Source organism: Chelonia mydas, chromosome 5, assembly GCF_015237465.2.
Source record: "Chelonia mydas isolate rCheMyd1 chromosome 5, rCheMyd1.pri.v2, whole genome shotgun sequence".
Lineage (NCBI taxonomy): Eukaryota > Metazoa > Chordata > Testudines > Cheloniidae > Chelonia > Chelonia mydas.
The window spans coordinates 78,455,664-78,477,680 of record NC_051245.2 but is presented as its reverse complement, the minus strand read 5'-3'; the positions used below and the strand labels follow the sequence as shown (position 1 = coordinate 78,477,680).

Here is a 22,017-nt window from a genome sequence, read left to right as displayed (position 1 = left end):
CCCTCCCCAGACTACACATCTAGCTAATGACAATCCTTGCCACCTGAATTCAGAGTGAATTCTTAGCCTAGGAACCCTCCTTTTCCCCTCCAAAAAAGGGCTGACTATAGTACTTACTGATACCATGTATTAGGATTGACTCAAGCGCTTCATGATACTTTGTATTAAGGACATTACGTAACAGATGTACATTGTAAAGCATACTAGTAAGTCGGACAGTTGTAGGTACCCAGAAATGGCTGTAGTGTGTTTCAGACTACCACAAGTAGCTAGAAAGGTTATACAAGCACTGAACGGCTGTGTTTAGCACTGCTCTGAACCCACTTCCCCCCCTGTTCCAGGAAGGTTCATATGCCATACAGCATTCCTCCTCCCCAAGAGAGCTGGAGGCTCATCACCAGCCAGGAATGTGGGGCTGCTAGAGGAAAGTACAGGGACCTCTCCATTCATTCATATACAGTCACTAGCTACAGCACATGGCAGCAGCTGGAGCAGACAGGCTACTGTACTCACAACTAGCGAGAATGAATGGGAAGAGAGAATACAATCCCCTCAAAGCAGGCCTGCTCCCTTGTCTCTTGCAAAGGGGAAGGTCAACATTTTTATGCAACGTTCTTCTGCTGAAGATCAAGCCCCTGCAGTGGGGAGGGGAAGGGGGGCGAGCTTCCTGATGACGGGACCGACATCTGTTTCCCACAGTAACGTAGGCCAGAAATAAAGCCAACAGGGGAGCAGAAAGATTTAGGGTGCAGACAAGGAGGGCCTGGCAGCATAGCAACAGCAGGAGCACTCCTTTGTAAAGCACTACTCTGGAGGAATAACCTAGGAAGAGACCGGTCGGCCCCTTCAGTAGGACAAGAGCCCGTAGTGCTGCGGGGAGGCATATCTGCGGGGCTCATGCTGTGGTCCCCAGGCGGGACTGAAACACTTGGGGCAGCCAGTGGTCTCCAGGATAGTGCAACTCCCTCCACAGAGCTCCTCCTCCCCGCCTCCCTTCTCACTATGGAGGTGGGGGGGGGGGGGAAGCTTCCCTGCTACACGATGGCACAGAGGAAGCCCAGATTCATTCATTTCCGTTAAAACTCTCCCACCTCAGGCCGCGCTACATCGCCCGCCCGAGAGCTACTGCACGACCACAGCTTAGGGGGCTTTCCCTCCTCCGTTAGGGCGCCAGCCCGGGGCCTCCATCCTGCCCGCCCCCTCCCCCGCCGCCCCCAGAATCCCCGGCCCGTTCCCCCCGCGGCCGGGGTGACCCACCTGCCCAGCAGATGCTCGTGCTCCGTGCGGATCTTGCCTAGCTCGATCTGCAGCTTTGCCCGCTCCCGAGCCGTATCGTCCAGCGCCCGGCGGGCATCGGCCAGCTCGGCCTCGTAGAGCCCCTTGAGACCGGTGAGCTCTCGGCCGCGCACCTCCTCTCGCTCGGTCACCTGCAGCTGCAGCGCGCTGTTCTCGGTCTCCAGGCTCCGCACCTTGTCGATGTAGACGGCGAGCCGGTCATTGAGGTGCTGCAGCTCCTCCTTCTCCTGCAGCCGGGAGATGCGCGTCGGGCTGAGCGGGGTGCTGGCCGCGCTGCCCCGGGGCCTCTGCCCCACGGGCGTGGAAGCCGCCATGGCGACGAGCGGGCGATGCGGCGAGGGCCGCGGGTGCGGAGCAGCGAGGACAGGAGGGTGCCGGGGTGCGGGAGAACGTGCGAGGGGACGCGAGAGAGGAGAGGAGAGGCGAGGCGGGCGCTGATTTAAGCGCCCCGAAGCCGTTCAGAGGGGTGAGAGAGGCAGCTACAGCGCTAGCAGCGGACAGTACAAAAGCGGCGGAGGGCGCGAAGAATCAGCGAGCCGGAGACGCAGCGAGGCTGGGACAAGGGGGAAAAAAAGGAGGGAAAATAAAAGGACAGAAGCAGCCCCAGCAACGCGCCGAGGGAAAAGACCGGCGCCTGGAGCTGCAAAGAGCGAACCCGCCCGCGCGCGCCGGTTCCTTCCCCTCGGGTCGGGCTCAGAATGAAACACAAAACAGGCGGGCTCCGCGCTCCTCCAATATGGCCGGCGCGCGCTTTGCCGGGCTCTCCCAGCTCCCGCCCACAACTACGGCCCCCACGTGACCCGCCCTTGCCCAATGAGGCAGCGATCCCGGCCGGGCTCTGCTCTTTTTCGCAGACTGGAAACTAAATTCAAAAGCCGCCAGCGCCTGCAACTGTCAGCAGGCGTGCGAATGGCTGGCGCGCGCGTCGCCCCGCCCCGCCCCTGCGCGCGCTAGCTGAGACACTCTCGCTCTTGCGGCCCCTCCTTCCCTCGGGTGTCCCACCCCCCGACCAGAGCAGGGGCCGCCTCGGCTGCTGCAGCCTGGCCGTCTCTTTGTTTCCTCTCTTGTCCCCACCCCGAGAGAGGCCGTTGTTCAAACTGACGTGGGGTGGGGGCGGCCTGCGTGAGGGGATCCAGCTGCATCCCGGCACGTCCCGCTCCCCTCGAGTTACAAACCCAAACACAACCCCCGCCGCACGCCTCCAGGGCTTTGGGTGGGAGGCGTATGACGTTACTGGGTAGTTTCCCCGCTATTTATATACCTCCAACCCAGGTCTGAGTCAGCTGCGTTCCGCGCGGGGGAGGGGAGGGTTTGCTTGAACCTGAAAAAAAGTGAGACGTGCCTAGGCCGGCTCTATACTTTTTGCCGCCCCAAGCAGCGCGCCCAACTGGGGGGTTGCCGCTGCGGGACTGCGGAGAGAGGAAGCTGCCACCGCAGCGAAAAAATCCGTGCCGCCCAAAGGAAGGACGCACGGCCTGCCGCCCCTTTCAGATTGCCGCCCCGGGCACCTGCTAGGACCGCTGGTGCCTGGAGCCGGCCCTGCCCATGCCCCGCACGCGCCCTGCCATGCAAACACCGCCCTCCGCTGCACCGCACCACAACTCTCGCTCCCTGGCTGCTGCACATTCCCGTACCCCATCCTGCTTTCCTCTGCGCGCCCACACATCCCCAGGGCCCCATCCTGTCACTCACCCTGCAACCCGCACAACCTTCTATGCACAGAGAGCTACAACCCATCACCCCACCCACGACCCACAAAACTATCCCCTCACACACAGCCACATCCCATCACTTCAGGACCCGCACAGGCTGCCCGTTCCCCGCACATATCGTCCCACGCCACCCCCCACTTCTATGACTAGCCCAGCAGACCTGCCAAGATTCACACATGTTGAATCTATTTCCACATGTTCAGTATCCTCACACCTTCTTGTCAACTGCCTAAATGGGCCATCTTGATTATCACTACAAAAGTTTTTTTCTCCTGCTGATAAGAGCTCATCTTAATTAATTAGCCTCTTACTCTACCTTTTCAAGTTCTCTGTATGTATATAATATCTTCTTACTATATGTTCCATTCTATGCATCCGATGAAATGTGCTGTAGCTGACAAAAGCTTATGCTCAAATAAGTGTGTTAGTCTCTGTGGGGCCACAAGTACTCCAGCTCTTTTTTTTTTTTTTTCCATTCAGAAATTGTCTCTTGTGAAATAAAGGTTTTTGCTATATGTATCTCAGAGAGACACCATTCAATATTTGTTTTTCCAGTTTGTAGGATGTGCATATATATTTAGGAAAGCACGAAGCCCTGCTCCTGCAAACACTTATCTTTACTCAAGTGAGTATACTCACTGAAATAAATCTTGCTTTTTAAAACAAACAAAAATGAACTCAATCTGTTTTAGCACAAGCTATCTCTTAGCAGTGACATTTGAAAGCTCTCTTCTAAATAGAATAATAGAATTGTAAGACTGGAAGGGATCTCCAGAGGTCTTTTAGCCCAGTTCACTGCACTCAAGGCAGTACTAAGTATTATCTAGACCAGGGATCGCCAACCTTTGGCATGCGGCGTGTCAGGGAAATCCGCTGGCGGGACAGGGCGGTTTGTTTACCTGCAGTATCCACAGGTTCAGTCAATTGCAGCTCCCACTGACTGCAGTTCGCCATTCCAGGCCAATGGGAGTGTTGCCGGCACCCAGTGCCAGAGGCAAGCAACAGCAGGGGTTCGTTGCCTGGTGTGCGTCACCCAATAAACACAACGGGGTGGAGAAGCAGAAAAGTTTATTTGGAGCTCCAAAGAAGGTATAGGGAGAAAAGAATCTCAAATCCTGCACACTGAGCAGGCAGAGTCACATACCTTTATACTCCTTATCTCTATTGCATTACACATCAGCCAAGTAAAACTGCTTTGCCTTATATGGGTTACAACAATACTTTTTCCGGCAACCTTTAACAAGCATTTTAGCAATTCAAAACAACCGCACAGTCTGCTTAGCCTTGCGATTAATAAGGCTTGTAGCTGATTCCTGCCGTTATCCTAACTTGGCGCCAGCAAAACCTACACAAAACAGCTCTAGCTGCAGCTGCAGCATTATTTTGGGAGTACAAGGGCTTTCTCAGGCCAGCCAGGACTGAATTCTGTGAAGGGGGGTTGAGAAGGGCACCTAGGCCTAGAGCAAAGAGACTTCCTCGACACTCATGGTCTTCCATCCCCTCGACTTAACTAGCGGCCATGCCCTGGGACCCCAACAGGAGCTGCCGGAAGCGGCGGCCAGCATATGCCTCAGCCCACACCGCTTCTGGCAGCCCCCATTGGCCTGGAACTGTGAATCGCAGCCAGTGGGAGCCGCGATTGGCCAAACCTGCAGAAGCTGCAGGTAAACAAACTGTCCCGGCCCACCAGTGGCTTTCCCTGACGGGCTGCATGCAAAGGTTGCTGATCCCTGATCTAGACCATCCCTGATAGGTGTTTGGAGATTTTAGAGAGCAGGTTAGACAATGACAGAGATTCCACAATCTTCCTAGGCAATTTATTCCACTGCTTAACCACCCTGGCAAGAAGTTTTCCCCTTATGTTCAACCTAAACCTCCCTTGCTGCAATTTAAGCCCATTGCTTCTTGTCCTATCCTCAGAGGTTAAAGAGAACAATTTTTCTCTCTCCTCCTAGTAACAATCTTTTATGTACTTGAAAATTATTATCATGTCCCCTCTCAATCTCCTCTTGTCCAGACTAAATAAAGCCATTTTTTTTTCAATCTTCCCGTATAAGTCATGTTTTCTAGACCCTTAAACATTTTTGTTGCTCTTCTCTGGATTTTCTTCAGTTTGGCCACATCTTTCCTGAAATGTGTCACAAAATGCGTCCCAGAACGGGACACAATACTCTAGCTGAGTCTTAATTAGCACAGAGTAGAATGAAAGAATTACTTCTTGTGTCTTGCTTACAGCATTCCTGCTAATGCATCCCAGAATTATGTTTGCTTTCTTTCCCCCAACAGTGTTACACTGTTGACTCATATTTAGCTTGTGATCCACTATAACCCCCGATCCCTTTTCTGCAGTACTCCTTCCTAGGCAGTCATTTCCCATTTTGTGTGTGTGCAACTGATTGTTCTGTCCTAACTGGAGTACTTTGCATTTGTTCTTGTTTAATTTCATTCTACTTACTTCAGACTATTTCTCTAGTTTGTCCAGATCATTCTGAATTTCAATTAGGGTTGCCAGGTATCCAGTTTTCAACCGAATACCCAGTCGAAAAGGGATCCTCCCCAGCCCAGTGAAAATAAGCGAATGAGTGAGGGTGGGAGAGAGCGAGCAACAGAGCGAGGTGGGAAGATGGAGTGAGTGGGGCGGGGCAAGGGTGTTCGGTTTTGTTCAGTCAGAAAGTTGGCAACCCTAATTTTAATCCTATTCTCCAAAACCCTTACAACCCCTCCCATCTTGGTATTGTCCACAAACTTTATAAGTGTACTCTCTATGCCATTATCTAAATCATTGATGAAGATATTGAAAAGAACTGGACTCAGAACTGATTCTTGTGGGACCCCACTCGATATGCCCTTCCAGCTTGACTGTGAACCACTGATAACTACTTTCTGGGAATGGTTTTCCAACCAGTTTTGCACCCACCTTATAGTAGCTCCATCTAGGTTGGTTTTTCCTAGTTTGTTTATGAGACGGTCATGGAAGACAGTATCAAAAGCCTTACTAAAGTCAAGATCTATCACTTCCCCCCCTTAGCCACAAGGCTTGTTATCCTGTCAAAGAAAGCTTTAAAGTTGGTTTGACATGCTTTATTCTTGACAAATCAATGCTGAATGTTACTTATCACCTTATTATCTTCCAGGTGTCTGCAAACTGATTGCTTAATTATTTGCTCCATTAAAGTGACTAGTCTGTAATTTCCCAGGTTTTCTTTATTCCCTTTTTTATAGATCGGCGCTGTATTTTCCCTTTTCCAGTCCTCTGAAATAGCACAGCACCTAGTCACTGAAGGATTATGATGGTTAAGATGTGTACTCTATGGCAAAGGGCATGGATTCTACAGCACTGTGAGTGTATGAGATGAGAAATTCTGTGGCAGCTGAATTCAGCTGTGTTGATTAAAATCAGCTGAGGATTTGGCCCATGATTGAGTTGACAGTGTTCCCTCAAGGAAGTTTAAATACATATATTATTTAGGCCTGTCTATACTAGAAAAAATTGTTGTCACTGATTAGGTGCCTGCAGCTCTTGTAACACACTCCCTGTCCATGCAAAACAAAACAAACCCTCCCAACATTGCAGAAGCATTGCCAGCACCATGATAGTACCTCCTCTAGGCAAGTCTTAACTCCTCTACCTAGACTGACTCAAATTACTTCAGTGCAGGGATGGGGATTACAGGTGTTGCAGCTAAATCAGTGCAGCCAGCATTCTCACCGCCTTCCCACAGTGGGTTTTTTGCCCACAATGTGCTCTGTTCCTCTCCATCTCTTTAGCTATCAGGCCGAAGAGTAGCAGAGATTCCCATTCTTACTGTTTGCACCTCCCACCACCAACAGAACACAAATTCAAGCAACATACTGTACAGTCCTAATGAAAAATATTCCTAACAAAGCAACTTGGGATTTTTGTAATAATAAAATGATTTCATTACAAAATGGTTTTAAACAACATTCTTTTAAAAAATACTTACTCTCTTGACCCCTGTTAAAAAGTGGGTGAGGAAGAGAAAGTAAGAGGGAAAAACCTTTAAAATCCATAGGCCTGATTCCAACCCAGATTACCTCTTTGCATGGAAATATTTTTGGGAGGGGTTTAGTGAGAGAAAAACTATAGTCTCTAGAGTTTCCCTGATCATTTCATGGGTTTGCCCTACTTTAGTATTAGCCATAGTTCTGCCTGGGAATTCCAGTGATTTTGCCAGAACATGGGCTACCCATATGGAGTCTGTTTGTTATTGTGCTAACCCTAGGACTGGTACCTCATTCCACTTCCTATACATCTGCACCAGGAGCCTGTTCCCTCCTTTAAGAGAGATTTCTCATTCCCAGGGGGCCTCCTGGATTAAAAGGGTAATATAGTTCCTATGGACAATCACAAACAAGTTTTCCAGTAGATAACACCTTTGTTGTTTAATTCCTTTCCCTCTCTCTCTCTCTCAACCTTTATTCTGGTTTTTTCTATTTTTTCCAGTCTTTTGAAATCAGCAGAGCTGCTCGAAAAAGTGAAAACAGAAGAAAAAAACCCCAAAACGTGATTGCATCTCTGCAGCACGCTCTGCAACAAATTGACAGCAAAGTGGTATTACAGCATTAGGTGGTTTTACACTGCAGCTGACACTATAGTGAAAGTGTCAGTGTGCACAGGCAACAGCAGATCCAAATGAAAATTGGCAAAAAGAACAGGAGTACTTGTGGCACTTTAGAGACTAACAAATTTATTAGAGCATGAGCTTTCGTGGGCTACAGCCTACTTCATCGGATGCATAGAATGGAACATATAGTAAGAAGATATATATATATATATATATACATACAGAGAAGTTGCCATACAAACTGTAAGAAGCTAATTAGTTAAGATGAGCTCTTATCAGCAGGAGAAAAAACCTTTTGTAGTGATAATCAAGATGGCCCACTTAGACAGTTGACAAGAAGGTGTGAGGATACTTAACATAGGGAAATAGATTCAATATGTGTAATGACCCAGCCACTCCCAGTCTCTAGTCAAACCCAAGTTAATGGTATCTAGTTTGCATATTAATTTAAGCTCAGCAGTTTCTCGTTGGAGTCTGTTTTCGAAACTTTTCTGTCACAAAATTGCCACCCTTAAATCTTTTACTGAGTGGCCAGAGAGGTTGAAGTGTTCTCCTACCAGTTTTTGAATGTTATGAATCCTGATGTCAGATTTGTGTCCATTTATTCTTTTGCGTAGAGACTGTACAGTTTGGCCAACGTATATGGCAGAGGGGCATTGCTGGCACATATCACATTGGTAGATGTGCAGGTGAATGAGCCCCTGATGGCGTGGTTGATGTGATTAGGCCCTATGATGGTGTCCCCTGAATAGATATGTGGACAGAGTTAGCATCAGGCTTTGTTGCAAAGATAGGTTCCTGGGTTAGTGTTTTTGGTGTGTGGTTGCTGGACAGTATTTGCTTCAGGTTGGGGAGCTGTCTGTAAGCGAGGACTGATCTGTCTCCCAAGATCTGAGAGAGTGAGGGATCATTTTTCAGGAAAATTCAGATATTTATAGGAGGACAAGCTGAGGCCCCTGAAGGTGTTTAATGCTGGCTGTGATTCAATGTTTCTTATTTTTTTAAAATTTTTAGTCTTCTTTTAATCATGGAGGTAATTTTCCCCCACAAAACTTTGTGGTTCTGCTTTTGTCTTGGTATTTCTAGAGCAGAGAATACCTAGTTAGCCAAGGGAGCTCTGTGTTGGTATGTTTCCTTTCACCTCCTAATTATATAGGTCAGATTTGAGATCTGATATATTTTTCCTCAGGGTATCCTCCTTAACCCTTAAGGAGTCCCAGTAATACTCAATTTGTTTCCAGCTGTAATCTTTAACTTGTCATGGGGAGCTAAAATGTGATTGTCCCAATCTTTCCACCTGTGGAGAACTATATGGGCATTGTGTGAAATATCAGGTTAGCTGATTTCAAAAAACTATTGTTGTGGTAAGTGGGGCTGCTCAGATCAGTTTATGTATTGTGAGACCACCACATAGTAAAAGAACAAAGGCTTTTCACACCAAAGTCTGTCAGCTCTCATTTCCAGGGTGAAGACTCGGCCTAATAAAAAACAAATAGCACAAAGGAAGGTGATGTTTCCTCCATATGTAGTCAAAGACAATGGACTTTTGCTAAAAGAAATCCTGCAACCACCACCCCATTGCTTTAAAAGTTGCTCCATGTATGTGGGTTAGAACACCGGGTAGCTCTTCAAATTAGCACATCATTGGTTATATTTTTACATCTGTTACTTGCATAGGTCTGAGACTTCTTGCTTGTCCAGTTAGTGAAATCTGATTCATCTTCTTCTGTCAGAATGGAGAAACAGGAAACTCTTTTACAGCCTTTTAAGCTGTGTCTCAGGCTACTATTAGATCATTATTAGACATGTTACATATTTTTCTGTAAAGCTGAACATTGTACTGTACCTCTTTGATCTGGGCACCTTGTTCCTGATATGGGGCACATAAACTATGTACTATAGACTACTTTTGGAGCCTGTCAGTGGTACTCCTAAATCAACAAGAGGGGTTGTTATTGAATGACCTCATAAGGCATAAAGGGGCTGAAGACACTGACACCTCAGAGCTTCCAGACTCCACTGGTTAAGGGAACTACCAACTCTCCCCCCCGACCCTCTTAACTAAGAGAGAAAAGCCAAGGAATACTATGCTTATCTTGTTGGTTTACAGCTTATTTTTTTTATTTCAATCTATTATAAGTAATTGAGCTCTTTGGCATGCTTTACAACGCTTATAATTAATTTGTTATACATTATATACTGAAATAGCATTTTAATTGTATCCATAGTTATGGTTATCATAAATTGTAGAGACCATTGCATACTTGCCAAATGTTTCCTAAACACATTCTTGTGTACTGGTTAAACTATACTATATTAATACTCTTCTATTCTAAACTTACAAAATTTCCATCTAAACTCTGTGGTATTTGTTCCTTTAATCTTTAACTGGAAACCTAAGCTTTGCATTCGTGCAGCTGTTTATAATTAAATTATTAGTTTGTAAGCTGCCATAAATAAATTAATTTCTAGAATCAGGCCAAGTCTGGAAGTTTTGGAAGATTAACAGTAGTCATAATCGACAGTAAATAAACTGTACTTGTTTTTGCCAGTTTTCTCTGTGAGTTATTTAATTAAAATGGGAAATATTATTTTCCTATCTACCTTTTAAGAAATTAAGAACCAAATATCTCATTTGATCTGAAAATGGGTTGTGCCTTTGAAGCTAAGTTTTTAGTTAAATATTTAGGAAAGAATGCTCTAGAGAAGATAGGCAGTGTGTTTGGGCAGATGTTTTAAATGCCATGTTATACAATCTAATGTTAGTATCAATTTTATTAGGGAGTATTTTATTAATTTCCATTTGAGGAAAACTACAGATGAGGCTGGAGGTGAAAGTGCTGTAATCAGTGCTTTAAATGAGCAGAAGATCACAGGAGTAAAATGCCAGAACAGCAGTAGCTGTAGTAGACACCCTAGGGATTTGCACCAGTTGAGCTATACCATTTGCTGGCCACCAGTGGCTGAAACCTCCATGGAGACAAGGCATTATATTTTATATCACCTCTCTCATGTACTTAGGTAGGTAAGGAATGTCAATGTTTGTTCTCATGGTGTGACAACTTCATAGCACTGTAAGCATTTGCAAGCTGAAAATTATGTTTGCAGAATTTTAAAGCAATTTAAAAGTTGGCTTTTTACTGACCCATTTTATTGTCAAAGTTCCCTCCCCACTCTGAACTCTAGGGTACAGATGCGGGGACGCGCATGAAAGACCCCCTCAGCTTATTTCTACCAGCTTAGGTTAAAAACTTCCACAAGGTACAAATCCTTCCTTGTTCTTGGATGGGTACTGCTGCCTCTACCAAGTGAGTTAGACAAAGATTCAGGAAAAGGACCACTTGGAGTTCCTGTTTCCCTAAAATATCCCCCCAAACCCCTTCACCCCCTTTCCTGGGGCGGCTTGAGAATAATCTACCAACCAAATAGGTAAACCAGGTGAGCACAGACCAGACCCTTGGGTTTCTAGGACACTAACAAGCAATCAGATTCTTAAAAAACAGAACTTTATTATAAAGAAAAAAAAAGTAGAAGAAACACCTCTGTAAAATCAGGATAGAAGGTAATTTTACAGGGTAATAAGATTCAAAACACAGAGGATTCCCCTCTAGACAACACTTTAAAGTTACAAAAAACAAGGATAAACCTCCCTCTTAGCACAGGGAAAATTCACAAGCTAAAACAAAAGATCCTCGAATGCATTTCCTTGCTATTACTTACTTTTTCTGTAAGTTAGATGTATCATTCAGTAGGAGCTAGATTACTTGCTTGGTCACTCTCTTTGTCTCTGAGAGAACACACACAAAGAGACAAAGCAAAAACCTTCTCCCCCCACCCCAGATTTGAAAGTATCTTCTCCCCTTATTGGTCCTTTTGGTCAGGTGCCAACCAGGTTATCTGAGCTTCTTAAACCTTTACAGGTAAAGGAGGGACTTTATGCTACCCTTAGTTGTATGTTTATGACACTTATACAAGATGAAAACTTGATTTTAATTGAAAAGAAGATCAGGAGGATCATGCCCCAGTCACTTCCTTCTCTCTTAGGTTCCAATTGTGCTCCATTTGAAGCCAATGAGATTTTTGCCATTGACTTCAATAGGAGCAAGATCAGGCCAATCAACACAATAATAAAGAGCTCTTTGGTCCACCCTAATTTTATTATTGATACATTTATTGAGAAGCATTTATGTCATTGCAGTCTCAATCTGAGCAATTCAATGGAGAATAAAAATGAGGCTGCTTAATGCTATTGTGGTTATATCTAATCTTTTTAGTGTCTTCATTTTACCAATTAAACTTCATGTATTTGCCTGCCTTGCAGGGCTAAGAAGGGACCCGTTGCTTCGATATATTTACATTTCTAATTTTTTTTTGAGACTGCAGTTTTTGTGGTTTGAATGAAAGGTTGATTGTATGGCAGCATCTCCTAACAGTGATTTACTTTCAAAATGCATCTTTTTAAACATTAGAAGATATAATTTTAACATTAAGGGAAGATGAGTTCCATACTGCATACTAGTACTGGACCTTTGGCATGTATCTGGAAAATGTCGTTTCCTAAGCGCTATATACTCTTTAATTAAGTAGCACATAAATATAATACAACTTCTCAATATTCCTGGTGTAAATAGCCTCTTGCACTTTTGGTGCCACTGTAGCTGGCAGCATTCAGAACAAACCTCACTTTGCAAGTGTATGGCTTCCTAAAGTAGTATATTCCTTTTGGTGGAAATTTGCTATGGCTGGTCACTGCTTTTTCTCTGCCATTTGGTTTAACATTAAGAGGAACTAAAGAAAATGGAGGTTTGCTTGAGACAAAAGTCTTCAGACAGATCCAGTTCAGACTATTAATCTGTTCCAGTACTTTACACTGCCTAGCTACATCTGTGGAATCAACTGTTTCCACCTGTTCTTCAGTCTAAAGCAGTCTACCATGTCAGAAAATGTAATAATCTTTTCTCACAGTTCAGTTACTGTGGTAGTGAATTATGAGACAGAAAGGATTATGGATGTTTCAGGCAAGCAATATCACCACTCATGGAAGCGTTTTTAAAATACTTTGTGAGCAAAGAAAGATTCTCAAATGCAATTTTCTATTAAACATTACATGAGAACTTCTCTCTATTAGTTACACTTCTAATCCTTGGATTATATAAATACCACAATGTAACTAAAACAAGCTACTATGGTCAATTTTGAAAACAAAATGCAAAAGATGCATTGGGCATGTTGCTGTATAGTCCCGATATTGCTTTTATTTTCTCTTAGCTATAATAATAAAATTATATCTCACTCTCATATGCCTCTGCCCCAAGATATCTGAATTCAATTCACATTAAAAACACCTGAACTTCCTTAGTCTGACTTCTATAAAATAAAGAATAAAAAATAAAATCATCTTAATAGTTTTATCTATGGAGTGGGCTGTGCCAGGTGCTTGGAGTACAGTTTAATTTAATAATGAAATCAGTGTAAAAAGTAGTCTAATAAAAAGCTCAGAAGCTTTATGCAGGATGTTAACTCCTAGAGCTGTGCATCTGTATTGTGACAGAGCTCTGTCCTTGCCTCTGTGGGTCCTGCGTTTTCTGGCGGATTTCGCTAGCCTCAGAGGCTCACTGTGACCCTCCTCGTAACCCTTCTTTCTCTAGAGACAAGGGTCACAGTCTACTGAGCCATTTTCATCATAAGCCAGCAAGTCATGATGAGTGAATAAGTTTTCTCAAAACAGACAGCACATTACTTCAGCATGAATGGGCAATTAATAAGCCACACCAATAGCACCAACCCAAATGTGATCTCTGTGTGACTAGTTGGATTCTTTTCACAGTGTCTACATTCTGCAGAGCCTGATGCTTGCCCATATGCTTAGCAATTTCCCTACAATGAAAAAAGGTTAAATGCTCTGTGTTTCTGATTGCATTTTCTTGGCATTACTGAAATTGCATCCAAGTTATGCCTGTTTTCTCCTGTAAAATAGCATTACCTGTCTACTTATTAAATTTTACGCTCACCAATTTACCGGCTGGCACAAGAAGAATTTTTGGAATCCTGAAGATTAGCTCCTCATAGTTTAATGGATCTGGGTATTAATTTCAAATGGTATCTAACAAAGGGCCAAATTCCATCCTGGGAGGCTTGAAGCTTGGTCCTCACTGACTTCAATAGGATCTTCACTTGTTCAGCAGAGGGCAGAATTTGGCTTTAATGTTTCTTATAAAAGGCTCTTGGTGCATATACATGCATTTGCAAAAGCAAACACTGTGTACTCCTCTTGAGAATATTGTAACAGTATGTAATGTCAAGAACCACAAAAAATGAAGAAAGTAAAGCATAATAACTTGGGTTAACAATTTCTCTGCTTGCAAAAACATTTTATATTTACTAAGCAGAAACTTCATCTTATGAGCAAAATGAGATATGCTTTTTTATAGTTCACATATGGAAAAATGGAAACAGTTTCCACTCTCACATTATTTATTTAAATAACTCTCTTCTGCTGCAGAGGATGGTATAAAGACGCTGTGTAGTAAATGAGATAACTGTTAAGGTGATGGTAGGATGTTGCAAGAGGAATCTCTTGTTACAGTATAAAAATACATTTAGATGCTTTTGAAGGATCTAATTACAGCTTCCTTTAAGTCTGTCAAATAGTTGCACAACTGATTCACCAGATGAATTCAAAAACATGTGTAATAAATCCTTTTGCCTCTGGGCCAAAGTTTTCTTAACATTTTACAGTAATGAATTAACATTTTGAAAATACACAATATAATAGTGCAGTAGTTGACCTGAAAGATGTCTATTCCATACATCTACATCCCAAAAAATCCAGAACAAGATCTGTTGCTCGCTCTCATCCATTCTTCCTTTCTCTTCATTTAGCTTAGCTTTCCTGTCCAAACATGGTAAGGTTTCTGACTGCTCTTGCTGTGCCAAAGCACCTCCAATCCATCTGTAATTACTAATTGCTAGCAACACAGAGAGGTAGAGATACATTGTGTGATATTAATTCTCCTTTCTTCCTGTCAGAGGGAAATTCATCCTTGTGTAGAGGATCAGTACAAGGTCTATGCCCCACTTAAGCAGCATCATCAGCTCAAGCATTCAAAAATCATGGGTCAGGTCCCCCAAACACATGAGATTTAAAAAAAAGAATCCATTGTAAGTGTTTTTAAATTTGTCTTCTGTTTTTTGAGCCTTGTGGAGTCTCATCTTCAAAACTTCCTCTGCAATAATGAGGGCTAGACACTTACTTTTAAAAAAAAATAAATCTGAATTTCTCACATAATCACTTGACTGCAGGACCTAGAGCTTTAAGAAAAAACACAAAACATCACAAGTCATGATAAAATCATGAATGTTAGCAACACTGCTTAAGTCCCAGTTACAACCTCAAAATAGAGGTTAACCCCTATCCACACCCCTGCCCCTCAAAATAGAGGTTAAGTGGGACTCAGATGGGACAGTGGCCTAATTGTGGTCATTTGCAAATGCAAGAATTTCATCTTCAGTGAGTAATAGCTTAGTAGGAAAGTGTTGCATATTGGCACAACTTAATCAAAATAAATTTAGGAACACATTCAGAACAGCAGCACACACAGATTACATTTATATTTTAAAAAAATAGCATGAAAAACAATTTATTTGCTAAGACAGCATTCTTCCTGAGTCAAATATGAGAAGGAAGAAGCTTAGAATGCCAGGATCTCCAATAGTTAGAGATCAGGGAGTGAGAGAAACGAGCCAGTCACTTTCATCCTAATTTTTAAGTATGCTTACATTTTTGTTTGGGCCTGAGTTGTTCATATAATTTGCAAAAACTTGCACACACAATCCTGATTTGAGTAGTGTAATGCACAATGTATATGTTCAGAAGTTCATTGGCACAACACGGGTACCGGTACACACACAAATGGAAACATTAAGTGACAAGAGGAGATTACTCACCCTGTGCAGTAACTGACGTTCTTCGAGATGAGTGTCCCTGTGGGTGCTCCACTCCAGGTGTTGGTGTGTCCCTGTGCCTTCGCTCGGGGATTTTTACAGCAGTACTTGTACAGGTCACGCATGTGCAGAGCCTGCCCCCAGGCTCTGAGTATACCTTAATAGTACGCATGCGTGACCGGTCTCCTCAGTTCCTTCTCTAAAACGGAGGCTACCCCAACTCTGAAGTAGAGTGGAGGAGGATTGGTAGTGGAGCATGCACAGGGACACTCACCTCGAAGAACGTCAGTTACTGCACAGGGTGAGTAACCTCCTCTTCTTCTTCGAGAGATGTCCCTGTGGGTGCCCCATTCCAGGTGACTTAAAAGCAGTATACCTCAAGGTGGTAGGTGTTGGATCATATTAAAGAAGTTCTGTATTAAAATCACAAATGAGTTTGATTCCCCATAGTTTAAATTCCAGGGTATTACTAATTAACAGGTCTCTTGGTTTTTGGTACTGTTTCTCTCCCTCTATGTGTGAAACTTGCAAGCTGCTAATTGCGTTAGTACATTCTAAGACAGAATCTGTTCTCAAAGCAATTCACGCAGAGAGACTCAAAGCAATACTCTGTAACAACAGAAACAGCACCCAGAGACTCCCCGCCCTTTTGTTGTATTAACAATTGTGATTAAACTAGAGATAGAGGATGTATGTGGATGGATGCTTGGTGTGGATAATAACTGAATGATCAGGGAGGTGCCAGCCTAAGAATCCAGTGTCCATCGGCTGAAGAAGGCGTCAAGTGGAAATAACTAGAGGAACCCCAGAGGGCAGACTGGAATCCACCCAACAGCCTCAAGAATGGGAGAACCAAAGAACAAGATAACATCTAGCAGCACGGAGCCGTCAGGAATGTGCTATCTGCTGATTGATTCAGCAACAGCATGATGAAGCAATTCCCATAGACTGGCATAGGAAGAAATTCCTATAAAAATGGACTCTAGAAAGTGAGAACTTTGGGGTCTGATTCTGCAAACCAACTTCCAGGAGCATCAGATGAGCATCTGACAAGGCCCTGCTCCCTCCTTATGTCCAGGCCACCTGGCCAGTGGCTTGGCATGAGCAACTCTAAGGCTGGTAACTATGATAACAACCTTGCAGAACCTGTGTGTGTGTGTTTGTAGGAATGAATGTGTGAATAAATATGAGATTGAATGGAATGTTATAGCTATAACTAACTGCTTACTATGATTCTTTCTGTATTCACGATAAATGTGGTATTTTACCTTTTTCCCTTTAATAAGATCCTGCTGGTTTTTATTTTATTGGTATAACATAGGGACTTTGGATTTGGTAGGAATGGGGTAGATAATACAGCTCTGCCTAATCGTGTACCAGAGAGAGGGCCCTGAGTAAGGGCATAATGCTTAATGAATGTGTGTTCAGAAGACCAAGTGGCCGCTTTGCAGATGTCAGCCAGAGGAACTTTGCATAGAAAAGCCACGGAGGTAGCCACAGATCAAGTGGAGTGAGTTCCGACACTGGCAGCAGGCGTAACTTTCTTTATCTGGTAGCATAGATGGATACACTCAGAAATCCAGTTTGAAAATCTCTGGGTAGAAATAGGTATCCCTCTGGAGCGCTCCGCAATGGAGACAAAGAGTCTGGAAGAGTTCCTAAAGGGCTTGGTTCTATCCAGATAGAAGGACAAAGCCCTGCGTTCATCTAAGGTATGCATTGTGGATTCAAAAGAGTTTGCATGTGGCTTAGGAAAGAAGATTGGTAGGTGTATCGGCTCGTGGATGTGGAATGACAAATGCACCTTTGGAAGAAACTTGGGATGTAGTCGGAGGGTAACCTTGTCCTTGAAAAATAGTGTGTATGGTGGGTCTGCCATGAGAGCTGCTATTTCTCCTGCTCATCTGGCAGAGGTGATTGCCACTAAAAATGCTGTTTTCATAGAGAGGGGTAAGAGGGAGCAAGTGGCTAGGGCAGGGGTGGGCAAAATTTTTGGCCAGAAGACCGCATCGGGTTTCTGAAATTGTATGGAGGGCCGGTTAGGGGAGGTTGTGCCTCCCCAAATACCCAGTCATAGCCCGGCCCCCTGCCGCCGTCCCCTTCTCACCCCCTGATGGCCCCCCTGGGACTCCTGCCCCAACCAACCCCCGCTTTCTGTCCCCTGACCACTCCCGGACCCCTCACCCCTAACTGCCCCCCACCGCCCCATCCAACTCCCCTCTCCTTCCTGAATACCCTCCCGGAACCCCTGCCCCATCCAACTACCCCTTCTCCTTGACCACCCCCAGACATCTGCTCCCTGAAGTCTTTAAACCACGATTTGAGGACTTCAATAGCTCAGACATAGGTGAGAAGTTTTTTGCAGGAGTGGGTGGGTGAGATTCTGTGGCCTGCGTTGTGCAGGAGGTCAGACTAGATGATCATAATGGTCCCTTTTGACCTTAATATCTATGAATCTATGAATCCAAGCCTCCCTCTCCTTCTTGACAGCCCCCCCGGGACCCATGTCACATCCAACGACCCCTTCTCTCTGTCCCGACTGCCCCTGGAACTCCTGCCCCTGACTGCCCCCTGCCGCCCCATCCAACCTCCCCTCCTTCCTGACTGCTGCCCCGGGACCCCTGCCCCCATTCAACCACCCTGTTCCCCGCCCTCTGACTGCCCCAACCCCTATCCACACCCCCACCCCTTGACAACCACCATCCCCAAACTCCCGTGCCCTCTATCCAACCCTCCTGCTCCCTTACCGTGCTGCATGGAGCACCAGACGCTGGCAGCGCGGCTGCACCAGGACAGGCAGCCGCACCGTGCAGCACAGAGCACCGGGTCAGGCTGGGCTCTGCAGCTGTGCTGTCCCAGGAGCTCACAGCCCCGCCACCCAGAGCATTGCACCGACAGAGCAGTAAGCTGAGGGTGCGGGGCAGGGGGGACAGCAGGGGAGGGGCCAGGGTCTAGCTTCCCAGGCCAGGAGCTCAGGGGCCGGGCAGGATGGTCCCGCGTGCCAGATGTGGCCCACAGGCCATAGTTTGCCCACCTCTGGGCTAGGGTCTTGAACAGTTGTTGAGTTAAGGATGATTATACTAAGTGAAGGTCCCACGGAGGGGTAGGAGGTTTAATGTCCGGGCACAGGGATTGTAGCCCTTTAAGAAAACGCTTGGTGATTGGATGAGCAAAAACAGAGGTATTGTCGATCTTGTCATGAAAAGTTGTAATAGCAGCTAAGTGGACTTTGACAGAGCTGAAAGAAAGGCCCGATTGCTTGAGGTCTAATAGATAGTCAAGTATGAGTGGAAGAGGTGCAGAAGTAGGAGGATGTTGTTTAGTTGAGCACCATTGTGTGAATTGCTTCCATTTTCAAAGATAAGTGATTTGAGTAGATTGTGTTCTGCTATGTAGGAGCACTCTTTGAACCTGATCAGAGCATGCTAGTTCATTAGTAGGAACCAAGCTTTGAGATGAGACATGGATAGATTGTGATGAAGAAATCGGCCGTGTTGCTGTGATAGGAGGTTCAGAGTGAGGGGCAACAAATTGGTGACATTCTGGTGAGGAAGGAAAACCACGGTTGTCTGGGCCACAACAGGGCAATCAGAATTACTGTGGCATGATCTGTTCGTATCTTTGTCAGAACTCTGTGGAGGACAGGTATCAGGGGAAATGCATATAGTAAGTCCTGGTCTCATGAGATCATGAATGCATCTCCCAGGGAATGTTTGCCCTGTCCCACTCTGGAGCAAAATTCGGGACATTTCATGTTTTTCGCAGTTGCGAAAAGGTCTATGGTTGGGTATCCCCAAATGTGGAATATGTTGCGGATGATTGTGTTGTTTATTTCCCATTCATGATCCCAGGAAAACGTCTGCTTAATTCGTCCACTGTCGTATTCATAGCTCTGGGAAGATAGGTGGCTGATATCTGGATGTTGTTCGCAAGGCACCAATTCCAGAGCTTTATAGCCTCTGTGCAAAGCGAGTGAGAGCGAGCTCCTCCCTGCCTGTTCATCACCTGCATGTTCTATGTGTTGTCTGTCATTATCCATACATGATGGTTCCGGATCAATGGGAGGAAGTGATGGCAGGCGTTGCATATGACTCGATGCTCCAGGACATTTATGTGTAGGGACGTTTCTGTGTGACCATAGCCCCTGAGCTGTGTGATGGGACATGTGTGCACCCCACCCTGTGAGGGATGCATCGGTCGTCATTATGAGGGATGGAGCGTCCTGTAGAAAGGATACTCCAGAGCAGAGGTTGGAGGAAACTGGTCACCATAGGAGAGAGTCTTTGACTCTGAAGGGTATGGATAAAGGCTTGTTTAGAGCTTGTACATTCAGTCTGTAAACCATGGCCAACCACTCTTGGAAGCACCTCATGTATAGTCGTGCATTTTTTACCACAAAAGTGCTCTAGGCCATGTGACCTAATAGTTGTAGACAGTCTCAAGCAGTGACCTGAGGACTGTTGCAAAGTTTTGTGGCCAGTAGTTTTATGGTGTTGAAGTGGTCAGGAGGGAGAGATGCTAATCCCGTCTGGGAATCGAGGTATGCTCCTATGTACTCCAGGTCCTGGGTAGGAAATAACGTGGATTTGTTTTTGTTTATTTGTAGGCTGAGGGAGAGGAAGTAAGCAACAATGAGCTGTGTGAATCGAAGTGCTTCGTCAAGCATTGCGGCTTTGAGGAGACAATCGTCGAGGTAAGGAAATATTATGACGCCTTGTCTTCTGAGGAAGGCAGTGACTACGGCTATCAGCTTGGAAAAAACTCGGGGGGCGGTGGATAGGCCAAAGGTTAGCACCCTGTATTGAAAATGTGTCGAGCCAAAGGTAAAACGAAGGAAACATCTGTGGGCTGGATGTATAGTCACATGAAAATAGGCATCCTGTAGGTCGACGGCTGAAAACCAATCGCCCTGCTCCAGCGCTGGGATTAGGGTGGTGAGGGTCACCATTTTGAACTTTTGTTTTTTGATCAATTTGTTGAGCCTCCTGAGGCTGAGGATCGGTCGCCATCCCCTGGTTTTCTTTTCTGGGAATAATGAGAATAAAACCCTTTTCCTCTGTGTTGTTCGGGCACAAGTTCCACTGCTCCTAATAGAAGGAGGTGTTGTACTTCTTGGAGGAGCAGTTGCTCGTGAGAGGGGTCCCTGAAGAGGGACGGGGAGGGTGAGTGGGTGGGAGGCAAGGATATGAAAGGGACAGAATAGCCAATTGTGACGACCTCTATAACCCACTTGTTGGTGGTAATGTTTTGCCATTGGTGGGAGAATGGCCGTAGGTGGTGTCCAAGAATAGGGACATGGGGTGTAAACACTGAAGTGGGAACATTGTTTTCTTGACCAAGGCTTCAAATCTGCTTATTAGTCGGAGGGAGTTGAGACGCTGCTGAAGAATTGGGGCAGCGATGCTGGTATCTGGGTCTTTGGCGTTGCTGTTGCTGCTCATGTGACCTATGGAATTGCTGGGCATATGTGGAGTAGCGTGGGCGCTATATTGATATCTATATTGTTGCCTTCTGGTCATAGGGGTTTGAATTCCCAGGGACCGGAGAGTTGCCCTTAAGTCCTCCATTGAGTGAAGTACGTCAATTGTTGTGGAGACAAAGAGTTTGTCACCGTCAAAGGGAAGATCTTCAGTGGTACTCTGGATCTCTTGAGGAAAGGAGAAGGAGGAGAGCCATGAACCTCGGCGCATGAGAACTGCTGTAGCAGTAGATCTTGCTGCAGTATTGGCTGCATCGAGGGCACTTGAAGAGTGGTACTTGAGATAATTTGTCCCTCAGAAACTGGAGCCATAAATTGTTGTTTCTTTTTTCTGGAATGTCATCAGTAAAGTCCATGAATTTGTAATTTTTGTGGTCATATTTTGCCAGAACGGCAGTATAATTAGCAATGTGAAATTGTAACGTAGAAGATGCATATACTTTGCATCCGAGCAGATCTAATCCCTTACTGTCCTTGTCAGATGGGGTGGAGCAGGGAAACTGGTGCTTGGTCTTTTTGGTTGACTGCGTCTACTACCAGCGAGTTTGGCGCTGGATGAGTGAAAAGGAATTCAGAGCCCTTGGAAGGGATGAAGTACTTGCGATCCGCCCGCTTATAAGTTGGTAGGTTTGCAGCCAGAGTCTGCCAGATGGCCTTAGTAGGTTCCAAAAGGGCTGCGTTGATCGGTAATGCAATCTTAGAGGAAGAAGAGGGTTGCAAGATGACCATTAACTCATGTTGCTGTTCAGGAACCTCCTCCAAGCTAATTCTTAACTCACTTGCAACTCTTTTGAAAAGATCTTGAAATTTTGAGAAGTCATCTGAAGATGATGGGGGAGGAGGCAACAGGGTTTCATCAGGCGTAACAAGTGGGTCTACTGGGTTGGAGGCAGGTCGGGACTGATCCTGCAGTTGTGATGGTGCTGCCTGGACCCTTACGTCAGTGGCAGGTTCGTCAGCTGGCGGTGGTGGGCAGGTGTCGCGCCTGGCAGTGATGGTG

General features: G+C 45.3%; 1 protein-coding gene and 1 long non-coding RNA gene across 2 annotated transcripts in view; one reads left to right on the top strand and one right to left on the bottom strand.

The window, feature by feature from the left end:
* LMNB1 (lamin B1) overlaps positions 1-2,328 on the bottom strand; it is a 45,593-nt gene extending 43,265 nt beyond the window's left edge. Inside the window, exon 1 of the mRNA XM_037901649.2 lies at positions 1,258-2,328. Within this exon, the coding sequence (XP_037757577.1) occupies positions 1,258-1,610 (353 nt within the window). The 5' untranslated portion in view covers positions 1,611-2,328. The remainder of the gene's footprint in view (positions 1-1,257) is intronic.
* An 8,141-nt stretch (positions 2,329-10,469) lies between these two features.
* On the top strand, positions 10,470-21,723 carry LOC122465811. The gene is made up of 3 exons (XR_006290881.1): positions 10,470-10,619; positions 20,145-20,231; positions 21,060-21,723. It is a non-coding gene; the product is annotated as an uncharacterized LOC122465811 (long non-coding RNA).
* Positions 21,724-22,017: the final 294 nt, after the last annotated feature.